This window comes from Aptenodytes forsteri, unplaced genomic scaffold (assembly GCF_000699145.1).
Source record: "Aptenodytes forsteri isolate BGI_AS27 unplaced genomic scaffold, ASM69914v1 Scaffold280, whole genome shotgun sequence".
Classification (NCBI taxonomy): Eukaryota; Metazoa; Chordata; class Aves; order Sphenisciformes; family Spheniscidae; genus Aptenodytes; species Aptenodytes forsteri.
The window spans coordinates 203,845-215,202 of NW_008796042.1; the positions used below are offsets into that span (position 1 = coordinate 203,845).

Genomic DNA, 11,358 nt, shown 5'->3' on the forward strand with positions numbered 1-11,358 from the left:
ACACTGTTGTTCTTTTAAGCTACCTAAGCATATGAGGAATTTCTGCCAGATTAGTCACCTGCAGCAGTGCGGAGGAGCCTGCAAATTCTTTTGAGCCTTTCTACAAAAGGTGAAAGGGTTGGACAGCAAAGAAGCACCCTAAAATATCTCAGATAGTTTCTGAATGTTATTCACTGACTACACTCAAAAATGCAGTCTACCCTGGGAGAACTGGTTGACTGTGTTAAATGGTTTAATTTTCAGTGTCAATGGTCGTGCTTGATGAAATGCTGTTAAAAAAAAAAAAAAAAAAAAAAAAAAAAAAAAAAAAAAAAAAAAAAAAAAAAAAAAAAAAAAAAAAAAAAAAAAAAAAAAAAAAAAAAAAAAAAAAAAAAAAAAAAAAAAAAAAAAAAAAAAAAAAAAAAAAAAAAAAAAAAAAAAAAAAAAAAAAAAAAAAAAAAAAATCAGTGAACCCACAGCAGTGAACCCACAGTTAAACCCTGATCCACAAATTGCCTTGATCTGTCCTAAACATCTGCACTGCAGCAGCAAAACCTTGATAATGTCTCAGCTAAGTTTTGTTGAAAATTAAGGTGTTAACAACAAAGAAGAAAACTTCTGTTCAAAGGTGGACATACCACTTTTCTACAGCTCCATTAAGACTTCAATTGCAGCAAAAGCAGCTTGTTAATTTTTTCTTGGAAAACACCTATGCCAAACTTTCAATGAATACAAAATTCCTGATGCTCTGTTGGGAATTCTTCCCACGTATTCTAGAAACTGAAAGGTAGAAAGCTGTGATCTATCCCACTTTGTACCCAAGAACTGAACACAGCTCCCCGGAGGGTGAAAAAGATACGACTTCTCATTAATCTAGTTCCACACTTTACCTCTGTTTAATTTTTGCAATGAGCTATTTATTGTTTCCAAGCTCTTCTACAACAGCACTCGGGCTCAGAGCTTCAGCCACCACAACCAGATGACACAGGAAGCACCACAGAACCAGCCTCCCTGAGAGAGAAGGCATTACCCTAATCTATTTAAATCCAATAAGCACAAGTCGTAGAGAAGCTCCTTCCTCTCTTTCTTTTGCTGTCAGTAAAGCCTTAGTGACAGGGCATCTCCTGCACCAGGACACGAGGACCAGCTGTACTGCAACTCTGCTCTGTCTGGGCACCAGGTACAGCCCCTCCCTAGGTGCCACAGCTCTTCAGTTAGTGCCCGACACTGCACTCTTCTAACGAAGCAGTTTTTAGGATGTGATCAGCTAAAACTCACCTTCAGCTGTTTTTCCTGCTTTGATTCTTTCTCTTTTTCTTTTTTCTGTTTCTTTTTCGCAGTCACATTTCCATCTACCTCTTCTCCTTTTCTCTTTCTAATAGAGAAAAACAAAACAAAACACACACACATACACAAAAGGAAGTTATTTAAATGCCTGTCCAGCAGCTACCAGAGCTCAGTTTACTGACTGCTGATATCTGCGGAGGCTTGAATATCCTCAGTTTTGGCAGGCAAACCCATTTTTCAAATTCCTCAGTGCTAGATTGTAGACATGTACTTGGCTCTGCAACGCGAGCCGCCTTAATCAGGTCAGGTACACTTAGAGCTTTTCCACAGGGTAACTGTATGGTCTGGCAGAAGAGCACATGAAATACTGCAACATTTTCAGGCATATTCATCTACACCTGTATTAGTTACACCAAAGGCATACCTAAGAATCACTGAATATAAGCATACCTCTCCAAATCTGAGGAGGTGTAGCAATGCAGGTTAAAAGACTATAGTGTCTTTCAGCTGAATCAACAGCTTGATTTTTCAGTTTAGACAGTCCATATTGAAATAAAGGACAGCAAACATGGTAACTTTAATAAGCTAACACACTGGGGAACTAGATATTTCCCAGATAGTTTCTCTTCAGACTGGAATTAAGTCAGGTCTCTGAAATCAGACAGGAGGAAGTTTCTACCTGCAAAGTGCTCCCAGGCTGATAGCACTTTCGTGATGTACTACTGTGCAGTTGTGTGTGAGGAAATTTATTGTTATTAGCTGGGGCCTTAGAGCTACGCAGAGAGAAGTTGCAGAAAATGCTGCTTGAGAAAGACTGGAAAGAAGAAGAAGCCAAATGAAAACCAGGGGATTTTGGCAGACGTCAGAATGACAAGAGACTTCAGAGGAAGATCATTTATGTTTCCAGAGTCATGTCATCCCCTGGGTCTGCCTGGCTTCAAAATACATCAATATCAATAAATCAAATCACTGTGTGCTCTCCTCGTGAGGAAATAAAGGGAAATTTTGCCCCACGTGCAGCATGATGGGTCTGGAACCTGAGGCAGAGCATGAACACAGCTTGGATCTTGCACTTCATTTTGACAGAGCTGCTGTTGTTTCAAAACATCAGCCAGGTTTCTCTTTAAGAAAGCATCTGTCTTAACTTTATAAGCTGTGGCTGATGGTTAAGCCGTGAAGTTGACATTCTCGATTGCTCTCCTACTCAAAATTTTAAACACTTCACTTTCTAGTACTTCGCTACCGTTAAGACTAACCCTGTATGACAGCTTATTAGCTATAAAGCTGCAGGAGGATGTTAAAAGGTACTCTTCTCCCGAAGACTCACGAATGAGAGACCTGTAAGTTCTAGTAACTGTCCTGGCCCTAAAATTGGGCCAAGTTCTTATTTTGTTTGCAGTGGCCACCACTAGCCCGTCATTAGCACCTCTGTCCAAACCACGATTCAGAGCACTTTGCAAGTCTTTAAGGGGCTGGTTTTGCAGAAGAGCTCATCTTTCAGCTGTCCCCCTGCAAGGTCCCATCAGTCCGAGCTGGGGCTATGCTTTAAAGTGCACTGCCTCGGGGGGGACAACAGCTGCACTGTGCTACCAGTATTGCTTGCATTTCTTGAGAAAACCTCCATCTTGTTTTATAAATCAGGCAAGCAGGAGCCAGCGTGGCAGGACTGGATACAGCACACACAGAGCTGTGCCTTCAAAAGCCCCCAGGCCAAGCAAGTCCCCTCTCCCCCCTGGCTGCAGCCCCTGCAAGGGTCAAGACCAGAGCATCCACTGAGCCCCGCCACGAGGATTATGACTTCTATAAGTTTTAACAGAGTCAAGGGTACACAACATAATCTGGGAAAAACACATCAGCTTGAGCGCAAAGCACTCTGCTGCGCCTTCCCAGGCCAGCGGGCTTAATAATATAAGTATTTAGGATGGGTGCCCAAATGCTGTGTATCTGCAGTGCCTCTCCCTCAGCAGGCTGACAGTCAGCCTGCCCCCGCAAGCCAGCACTCATTCCTATGCTGTAACTTGTCTCCCCATCTCCAGAAGGAGGAAAGCCAGCACACCAACCACTGGAAGGCAATCACCCTGCCAAGAAGCCCCGGGACCCAGGGAAAGCATCCAAATTCCAGCAGGGACTCACACTTTTGGCAGCTTCTCCTCAGAGTCAAGGGGACAGCAGGTTGCTCTCCTGGACAGAGCAATTACTGTACCTGTTCCAGCCACCTGAACAAACCGCAGAGCAGGAGGGATCATCCCAACTGCAGAGAGGCATAAAGCTGTCAGTAACCACCTTCTCTTTCATCCCTGGCTATGCCCAAGGCTTAAAACAAACACTAATCATCATTTTATACAGGCTGGAGAAGGGAATGGCAAAGCTGAATTCATCTCACATCTTCCCAAAACAGCAAATTTTAGAACAATCGACAAAATACACACTCACACACACACATTAACTTTATCTGACATCCTTGGGACCAAACACTATGTGTTGCTAACAGCGGCTGGGTGCTACTGTGTACACCCTTTCTCCTGCTGGGGAAGGGACAGTCTTCCCACACTGAACAGGTATAGCCCAACAGCTTGCTTCGAAGGACTGCTACTTACCAGCCCACGCAAACCACTTCTTCTCACCTTCATGGAGGATACGCAATGACAAGATTTATTCCAACTTTCGAGAAGATGAAAAGGGAGGTGAACTGTCCCACTCTAGCCTGGCCCTTCCTTACCATCTACTCTGTTTTTCATGTCCTCCCTACAATGAAAGTGAAGAGTGGAAAGGACAGTCATGGCAACCCTGGATAAAGCAAGCAGCCAACACAGGGAGGAACATCTCCCCTTTTCTCCTCCTCCCTGTAAAGCACTGCCAGATTGTTGCTGACCTGAGTACTTACCCTCTGCCTCAGGCAACCTCTGCAGTTAATCCGGTGTTGCATGACATCTCCAGAATGACACTTTGCTCCTATCCTGGGCAGCAATTCTACCCAAACAAGTGAGGCAGAAAATACAGGAAAGTATTACAGCTCAGAGCAGGAGGGCAAAACACATGCTACCGAAGAAGCACAGTCAAAGGGAGCTCACAAGCTGCTACTGCATTTCCTACATCAGTACATGAGCACTCTTTCCACAGAGAAGCTGCTGGCAAGGACACAAGATCCTCCTTCCCCAGGCCTGCAAAGTGCTGGCGCTCAGGCACAACAGCCCATAGCCCAGGGGAGGCTCGGCATGTCTCACCCAGAGCTGACCAAGGAAAGGAGCCAGGATCCTTGCAAGAAACCTTCCCATTTTGCCCTTCAGAGGGAAGGGATTTTCCTACCTACTCTCGGTAGCCCTGCTCAGCACCTCATTTCTCTCATCTGCAATAGGCACGTCACACTGCCAACCTTAAGGAAAGGGCTGACAGGGCAGTCCCAAAGTCTGAGCTTCTCCTCAGAGTACAGGCTAGATGTGCAGAAGCAGCACATGAATTTGGATGTGTCACATCTGAATTGCAGAGACATCCAAGTCAAGATATAATTTGGACGCAGCACAATTAGAAATATCTTTAAAGATAATTTTGCCTACAACAGATGCTGTAGCATCATTTCTGCGAGATGTTGTAATTTCTGTTATTAATTTCTGTTATCTGATTGAACGCACAAGATGAATTATCGGAGGTAAGTGCATCTCATTCAAACTTCTGGGGTGTTTTTCTTTTGGCTTCTCCAGAACTTCTGTGCTTTCTTGGCACAAAATCACCAGGTAGGAAGCACACCACACCTCTCCACTCATTCTGTTTATTTACACTCTCACTCATTCAGTTTGTCTGACAGACAACTGTTTTTCCAATTGACCCTTAATACCCTTGGCTCAAGCACACAGCCCAAACAGCAGAAGAAAGGTAGTGGAGTGTAAGAGCCAGCCAGCACCTTCATGGTTGAGGGGCTTGTTCATGCAGTGCTTAGAAAGCGGGAAAGATAAGGCGTCCTGCTGCTTTTCTGGCATGAGGTCCTGGTTCACATTACCCTGCATCACCAGCCTAAGCTTTTTTCCACTGCAATTCTAGGCTTTTATTTACACAGTGACTTGGCACACTACTCTGTGGTCTATCTTTACAAAGCCTTCATATTTTGCATAGCATCCTGAAGTGGCCCAGAAAAGCAGAGTCAGGGCAGACAAGAGAAACACGCAGTCAAATCTCTAGAGCTTTGCTGAAGACATGGGAGAAAACGACAAATAACCCTATTAAACTCACGCACTGCTCTAGGACAAAGCGGAACACACACCTCGGCACAAAAAGCAAAGGACTACTTGAAAAGCTGCCAGTGCTTCAAAACACTGTACTTCTACTTACATCCTGCAACACACACAGAGGTAAAAGACCTGCGTGAAAAGACGGCAGGCTGCTGGGCAGAGGCAGACAGCTTGTCTCAGCCTCCAGTAGTTCAGCCAAGTGAGGCGAACAGTGCAGAACCTGACAGGGCTCCAGCAGAAACACCCACTCCTGCGGCACTGCAGGACCCTCCCCACGGCACCTGCACCACTGCTGAACACTTCTGGAGTAACTGCTTGCCAACCAACAATAAAGCATGGAAGTTGAATGGCAGCCTCTTAACACAGACATCAGTTTACGCACGCTCTGCTCTGTTACCTATGGCCGAGGATGACATTCACACACACGCATGGCTCTGAACAGCACGCCATGCCCATCAGCCACATATCTGGAGGACCAATACTGACAAAGACTACACAGATTTGACATGGCTATGGCACCTCAGAACCTAACATCAGTCCCACTGGAGAGTTTCATGGTGAATCCTTGTAAAAGCAAAGCTGAATTCAGCCTACAAGGTACATGGAGAAGCCCAGTGTTTTACAAAAGCAAGATCTTTCCTATTTGTACGACCCAGGAACACCTTATGTTCCTTCCTCCATGGGGACAATGCAACACTGGCTTGTGTTATAAAGCATGACTCTAGGCGAAGTCACTTCAAAAACAAATAACAAAAGCCTTCATTAACAGAGAAAGATTGACCAATGCTAGCAAGCCACCTGGAAGCACTTCTCTGTCAGTACAAGTTCCATCAAAAGCCTCCACTAAAAATTTCAATGCAAAGCAATGAAATTTCAGTGGTACCATAGAAGATTTAGCAAACAAAAGCATCCAAGTGTAAGCACTATGCAGCCAATAAACATCATTATCAGATTCCGTGCCTGTCACAGATCAGCAGCTCATAGATAAGACATGTCAAATCAATTCTCTAACAAGTGGTTAGAGCAGAGAAACCATCACTGATAACAGCATCACACGAGAAGGCGCAGAACCCAGTATCCATTTGTCTTAAGCATGCAGTATTTTATGGTTGAAAGCCCTACATCAGTCCTCCAAGTCACAGCTGCTGGTCTCTGCATTTTCTCAAGGCAGTCACAGGGGGCAAGTGGACTGCACGCTCCCAGGGACGGGGAATTTGCCTGTTGTCATCTGCATAAGGTCACAGGAAGGACCAAATCCTCCTATGACCAACATTGTTTCAAGAGAGACAACAATGTCACAAAACATTTATCATGGATGTATTTGAGGGCAAGCAATGGCTCCTCTAGACAATGCAATTTGTTGCATTCCCCACATACCCGTCACTTTTGGTAGCTGGGAGCTGCTTCTTCAAAGTTTCTTTATCTTCAGCTTTCAAGATGCTGAAGCCCAGGAGCTGGGCAGCCCCATACGCTGGGAGGAAGCCCAGCTCTGCTCGGCGGCTCACAAAGCAGTCCGGGTGGTACCAGTTATCTATCATTCCCAGCTGTGGCTTTTCAGGATGCACCATCTTCTTGGAAATCCGGATCTGGCCCTGAGGCAGATTAAAGCAACACAAGAGCAATTGTTAGGCTGTTCTGGAAAGAGCAGGATGTTAACAAGCTTGCTACCAACATGATGGTAAAAAAACCCCTAAACACCTGTAAAATAGCAACAGTTCCTCTATCAAAGCCTGCAACTTTTGTTCAAGCCCTTTCATTACAGTTCCTCTGCTTTCTTCAATATTCTTTCTAGGTTGAAAAAAAAAACAACCCAGCTTTTTAGGTAGTTTTCTGTTCAAAAAACACTCAAAACAGGTAATCCTGTAGGCTTTACTCCAACTCCCCAACTCCAAGCAAGCTTGAACAAGCAAAACTCACATGACTAAACCCCATGCAGGCAACTTTAAAAATTAACTTTATGTCCCTACCACTCAAGCATCAGTGCCAATATGATCTCACCCCATCTTACTGCAAAGTACTTTTCAGATGCCCACCAAGCAGTTGTTTAGGAGCTTTTAGACTGCAATACTTCATGCTCCAACAAGGAAATGTCTACACAACAGTCACCAATGTTTCTGCAGATACAAGCATACTGCTGTTTGGCCCTTGCCAACTTTACCCAACTGGCAGGTCTATTCACATCTATTAGAGGCTCACAGCTTCATTTTGCCAACTGTCTCTAAAAGCAGAGCACTAAGACATGTTCAACTACAGGGCTGCATCGTTAATTAGCTGCATCACTGTTTTTGTCTGCTTTCATGGAGTTAATATGGATACACCGCACACAAACAGAGCTGGTCTTGCTGAGGAGGAGGAAGAGACCAACGCCTCTGCAGTACTGCAACAAGCAGGAAAAGCCGCAGTTACTCGTGGCTCTCTTGCCACAGAAATGCTGGCGAGTGGCGTTCCAGCCTGCTCTAAGACCCAAGTGAAAGGAAGCATCAGCAGGTTTGAAGCCCAGGCTACAACGCCTGAGGGATGCCTCTACTGTCAGCTGTCCAGGACACAGCTGCTCCTCAGACACAGAAATGCAGCTCTGCAAGTGCTTTCCACATGCAGGACAGACAGGAAGCAATTATAAAAGTCACTGTTTGAATTGGAACTGGTGGGAGAAAAGGCAAGAGATAGAGAACTAAGAAAAACTTTTTACCTTTTCTATTTTCTGTTCACAGCCTTTGCAAGTACTTCTGTTAGACTTGGCGTATTCTGCAGCAAAGTCATTTAGGCTCTTCTCAGCCTTGCCACCTCCTTCCTGTTCCCCTCCTTTTCCTGGAGAACAAAGCAAATACAAAGTTCGGCTTTGAAAGGCATTCCCTTATTCTCTGTCCCAGATTGTTAGCAGTCTGGATTAATAAACCTCTGTGTTCCAGCAATCCATCTGTCAAGAGTCTGAATACAGAGCAAGATAAGCAGTCCATGCTCAAAAGCACTTTTGAAATAGGAAGAATTCTTTAAGCAACCAAGTAGCAATTGTACAGGATTGCTTATTTTATGATTTTAAAAGACTTCCAAAGGCGCACAGAGCTGACCCTTTTTACCTCTTTCCTGAAAGTAGTGTAAAATGAGATCTTCCTGAAGAACTGACTGTAACAGGAGTCACAAATAGCTCTGCTTCAAAGCAGAACTCCTCTTCCCAAGTGCCAGTTTCCTTCTATTTTCTGTATTACTGTGTTTCAACAGGCAGACACCAATCTAAAACTGCCCATCATCCTTGGTTTACACAGAGGCGTGGTTGAGTTTAGTCTGGTCTGTACTTAGACCCTTCTCACTTGCTCCCCTGACTCACTAGTTCATGGTGCAACAATTTCAAAGAGCCACCATAACCATACGCTGCACTGAAGGTACCGTTAAAACAACATACAACGGCATTTGTTAATATTAAAGAACTAAAACCAAAATACACCAATCATGACAACAAGAAATATTTGGCAATACATCTGCCAACTGACTTAGCTTCTTCCCTCGTTGATTTAACATGCTCGATCATACTGCCAACGTCCTACCTCTGGAGCATAGAGACACCACAACAATTCTTCCGACATCACTTGCTGAAGGGACACAGCAATCAAATAACCACAATAACAGCCTGAGAAGAGAGAGCACAGTTCCAGCTGAACCTCCAAACACCAGGAGACTTCTGCTTACCTCCTCCAGGGCCTCCAGTTTCAATGGCTTTCTTGATTTTTTCCTGATCTTCCCACCGGAGCTCAGGGAAGCCATCGATGTCCGTGTGGGACACGATTCGAGCCCTCTTCCAGAAGCAGCTGTAGTGGTGCCAGTGAGGGACTTTGCCATCAAACATGGGCGACTAGGAAGAAAGCACATTAGGCCAAGATGAAGCAACTTGGACAGAACCAAGGGGGGGGGCGGGGGGGAGATGAAAAGGAGAATCTGGGAAAACACCAAGTGATTTCTTTTTTTTCATCTTTTTTTTTTAATTGAAATGGACACTATTTATGACAGTCTAAGAAGAAAATCTAATAACAGACAAGCTGCTGGAGAGAGGTCCTGAAGGGCACAGATATGAAAGGAGCATTTACCTAGCTTAACCAGTTCATCACCCTGCTGCTTAGTCCATCTGCATTACTCAAAACAAAAAGGTCATAGCCTCAGCGTGGTTATACCAACCCTGAGCAGACAAGGAAAGGTTTCATCTCTGAGAGTTCGACCATTTGCAGGCATGAGCAAAGCAAAACAGAGGTTGTGGAAAAAGTAAGACGAGTAACAGCACTTGACTCATTTGCTACAACCTCCTTCAAGACTCCTGCAGCACACGAGGCCGCTGGCCTTGCTCTGCAGGACCTCCGAGTGCAATGCACAATCCCTTTGAGAGCCACTTCTCAAGAAAACTGTCCATGCCCCAGAGAGCCCATCACCAGGCACACGACGCAGGAGCAGCTCCAAAGACTGTGGCCTGAAGAAAGTCCTGAGGGGGCTGCAGGAGGCAGAGGCAAAATTTAAGGGAAACACCAGAGCCCAACGAAGTCCTGCATCAGGACAGAAGCACCACCCACATCCTCCCCGAACGGCTGCTCCAGAGTGCCTTGCCTCACAGGAGCCTCGTCGTGGAAGTGCTCCGCTTGCTCATGACTCAGACACATTAAGTACCAACCTGGCATCGTTCCGGTTACCCATCAGACAAAATAACCGTATAGTGGTTTGGCTCCAAGTAATGCACACAAACAAGTGCTGTACTAATAATACTCAACATTGTACAATTATTATTACTGATGATACAGAATTAACGACCTAAGAAAGCATTCTATGTATCACTCACCAACAGGAGGGAGATCTCCAAGCTGAAAAAAACAGCAGTTTCATGCAGGAGCAGGAAGGAGGAGGAAAAGGCTTCGAAGACCACAGCATGGGACTAGGAGAGCTGGGAGCCCCAATTACAACTAACCGTCAACCAAAACTGTAAGAGGACATTTATATTTCCAGCCGGACTCTTCCCACAAGCCAGGATTCAGATTACCCGGTTACCCTCACAGCACCACAGCCACACAGCAGCCACCCTGGGGTTGCTCTCAACATGTCTGGAAGTCACACACAGCTCTGGCACTGAAAGTTGGTCACCCCTGAGCTCTGGGCTCATGTTTGGATTCTGCCCAGAGAAGGACTCATGGCTCTGTCCCTAAGACAAAGGCTTTGGGGGCACAAGGCACTGGGGTGCGTGGAAGGGGGCAGAGCTGGCTCAATTCCTAGGACAACCATGCAAGCAGTGAGATCTGCTCCACCACATGCAGTTGTGCACCTGGGGCACAACTTCTCTCTTTATGGGAAATGAAACCTCCAGGCGAGCTAGACCTTGTTTACACAACTTATCCCAGCTCACCTATCTCTAGACCATAGTTTTCCTAAACAAACTATGGAAAAAGGAGAGACCGATTCGCTTTCACATTGCACGTGCAAATAACAGAAACCGCTCAGTTCCAGCTGGAAGCAAAAGTCAAAGCCATGCTGGTCATACAGGGCCTGGGTGCCTGCCCCATGCCAAACACTGAGCATCCCACTGTCATTTAGAGCTCTTCACGGGAAAAACCAAAACAAAAGGCTATAGTAGAAATGGCACCAAGCTAACGAGTTGGTCTGGGCTTCCCTTTAATTTCTTCTGCACAATTTGCAAAAGACCTCTGTGCACTGAAGGTGGCGCAGAGGCTGCTGTGCAGGGGATTTCCCCAAGAGGAAACAAGGGGCCCGGGAGCTCTGGTGAGATTTGGGCCCTTGCAGGGAGCAATGCTCAGCAGCAGGGTGTGAAAAGTGGTGGCACAAAAACTGGCAGTGGGTAGAAGGAGCCCTTTGCAGAAGGGATCAAGCAAATTCAAGAGGT

General features: G+C 45.5%; 1 protein-coding gene across 1 annotated transcript in view; it reads right to left on the reverse strand.

Annotated features, from left to right (window-relative positions):
- PARP1 (poly(ADP-ribose) polymerase 1) overlaps nucleotides 1-9,371 on the reverse strand; it is a 30,923-nt gene extending 21,552 nt beyond the window's left edge. Inside the window, exons 1-4 of the mRNA XM_019473727.1 lie at nucleotides 9,174-9,371; nucleotides 8,179-8,297; nucleotides 6,867-7,081; nucleotides 1,258-1,354 (exon numbers count right to left, since the gene is read on the reverse strand). Coding sequence (XP_019329272.1) covers nucleotides 1,258-1,354; nucleotides 6,867-7,081; nucleotides 8,179-8,297; nucleotides 9,174-9,330 — 588 coding nt within the window. The 5' untranslated portion in view covers nucleotides 9,331-9,371. The remainder of the gene's footprint in view (nucleotides 1-1,257; nucleotides 1,355-6,866; nucleotides 7,082-8,178; nucleotides 8,298-9,173) is intronic.
- Between the last annotated feature and the right edge of the window lie 1,987 nt (nucleotides 9,372-11,358).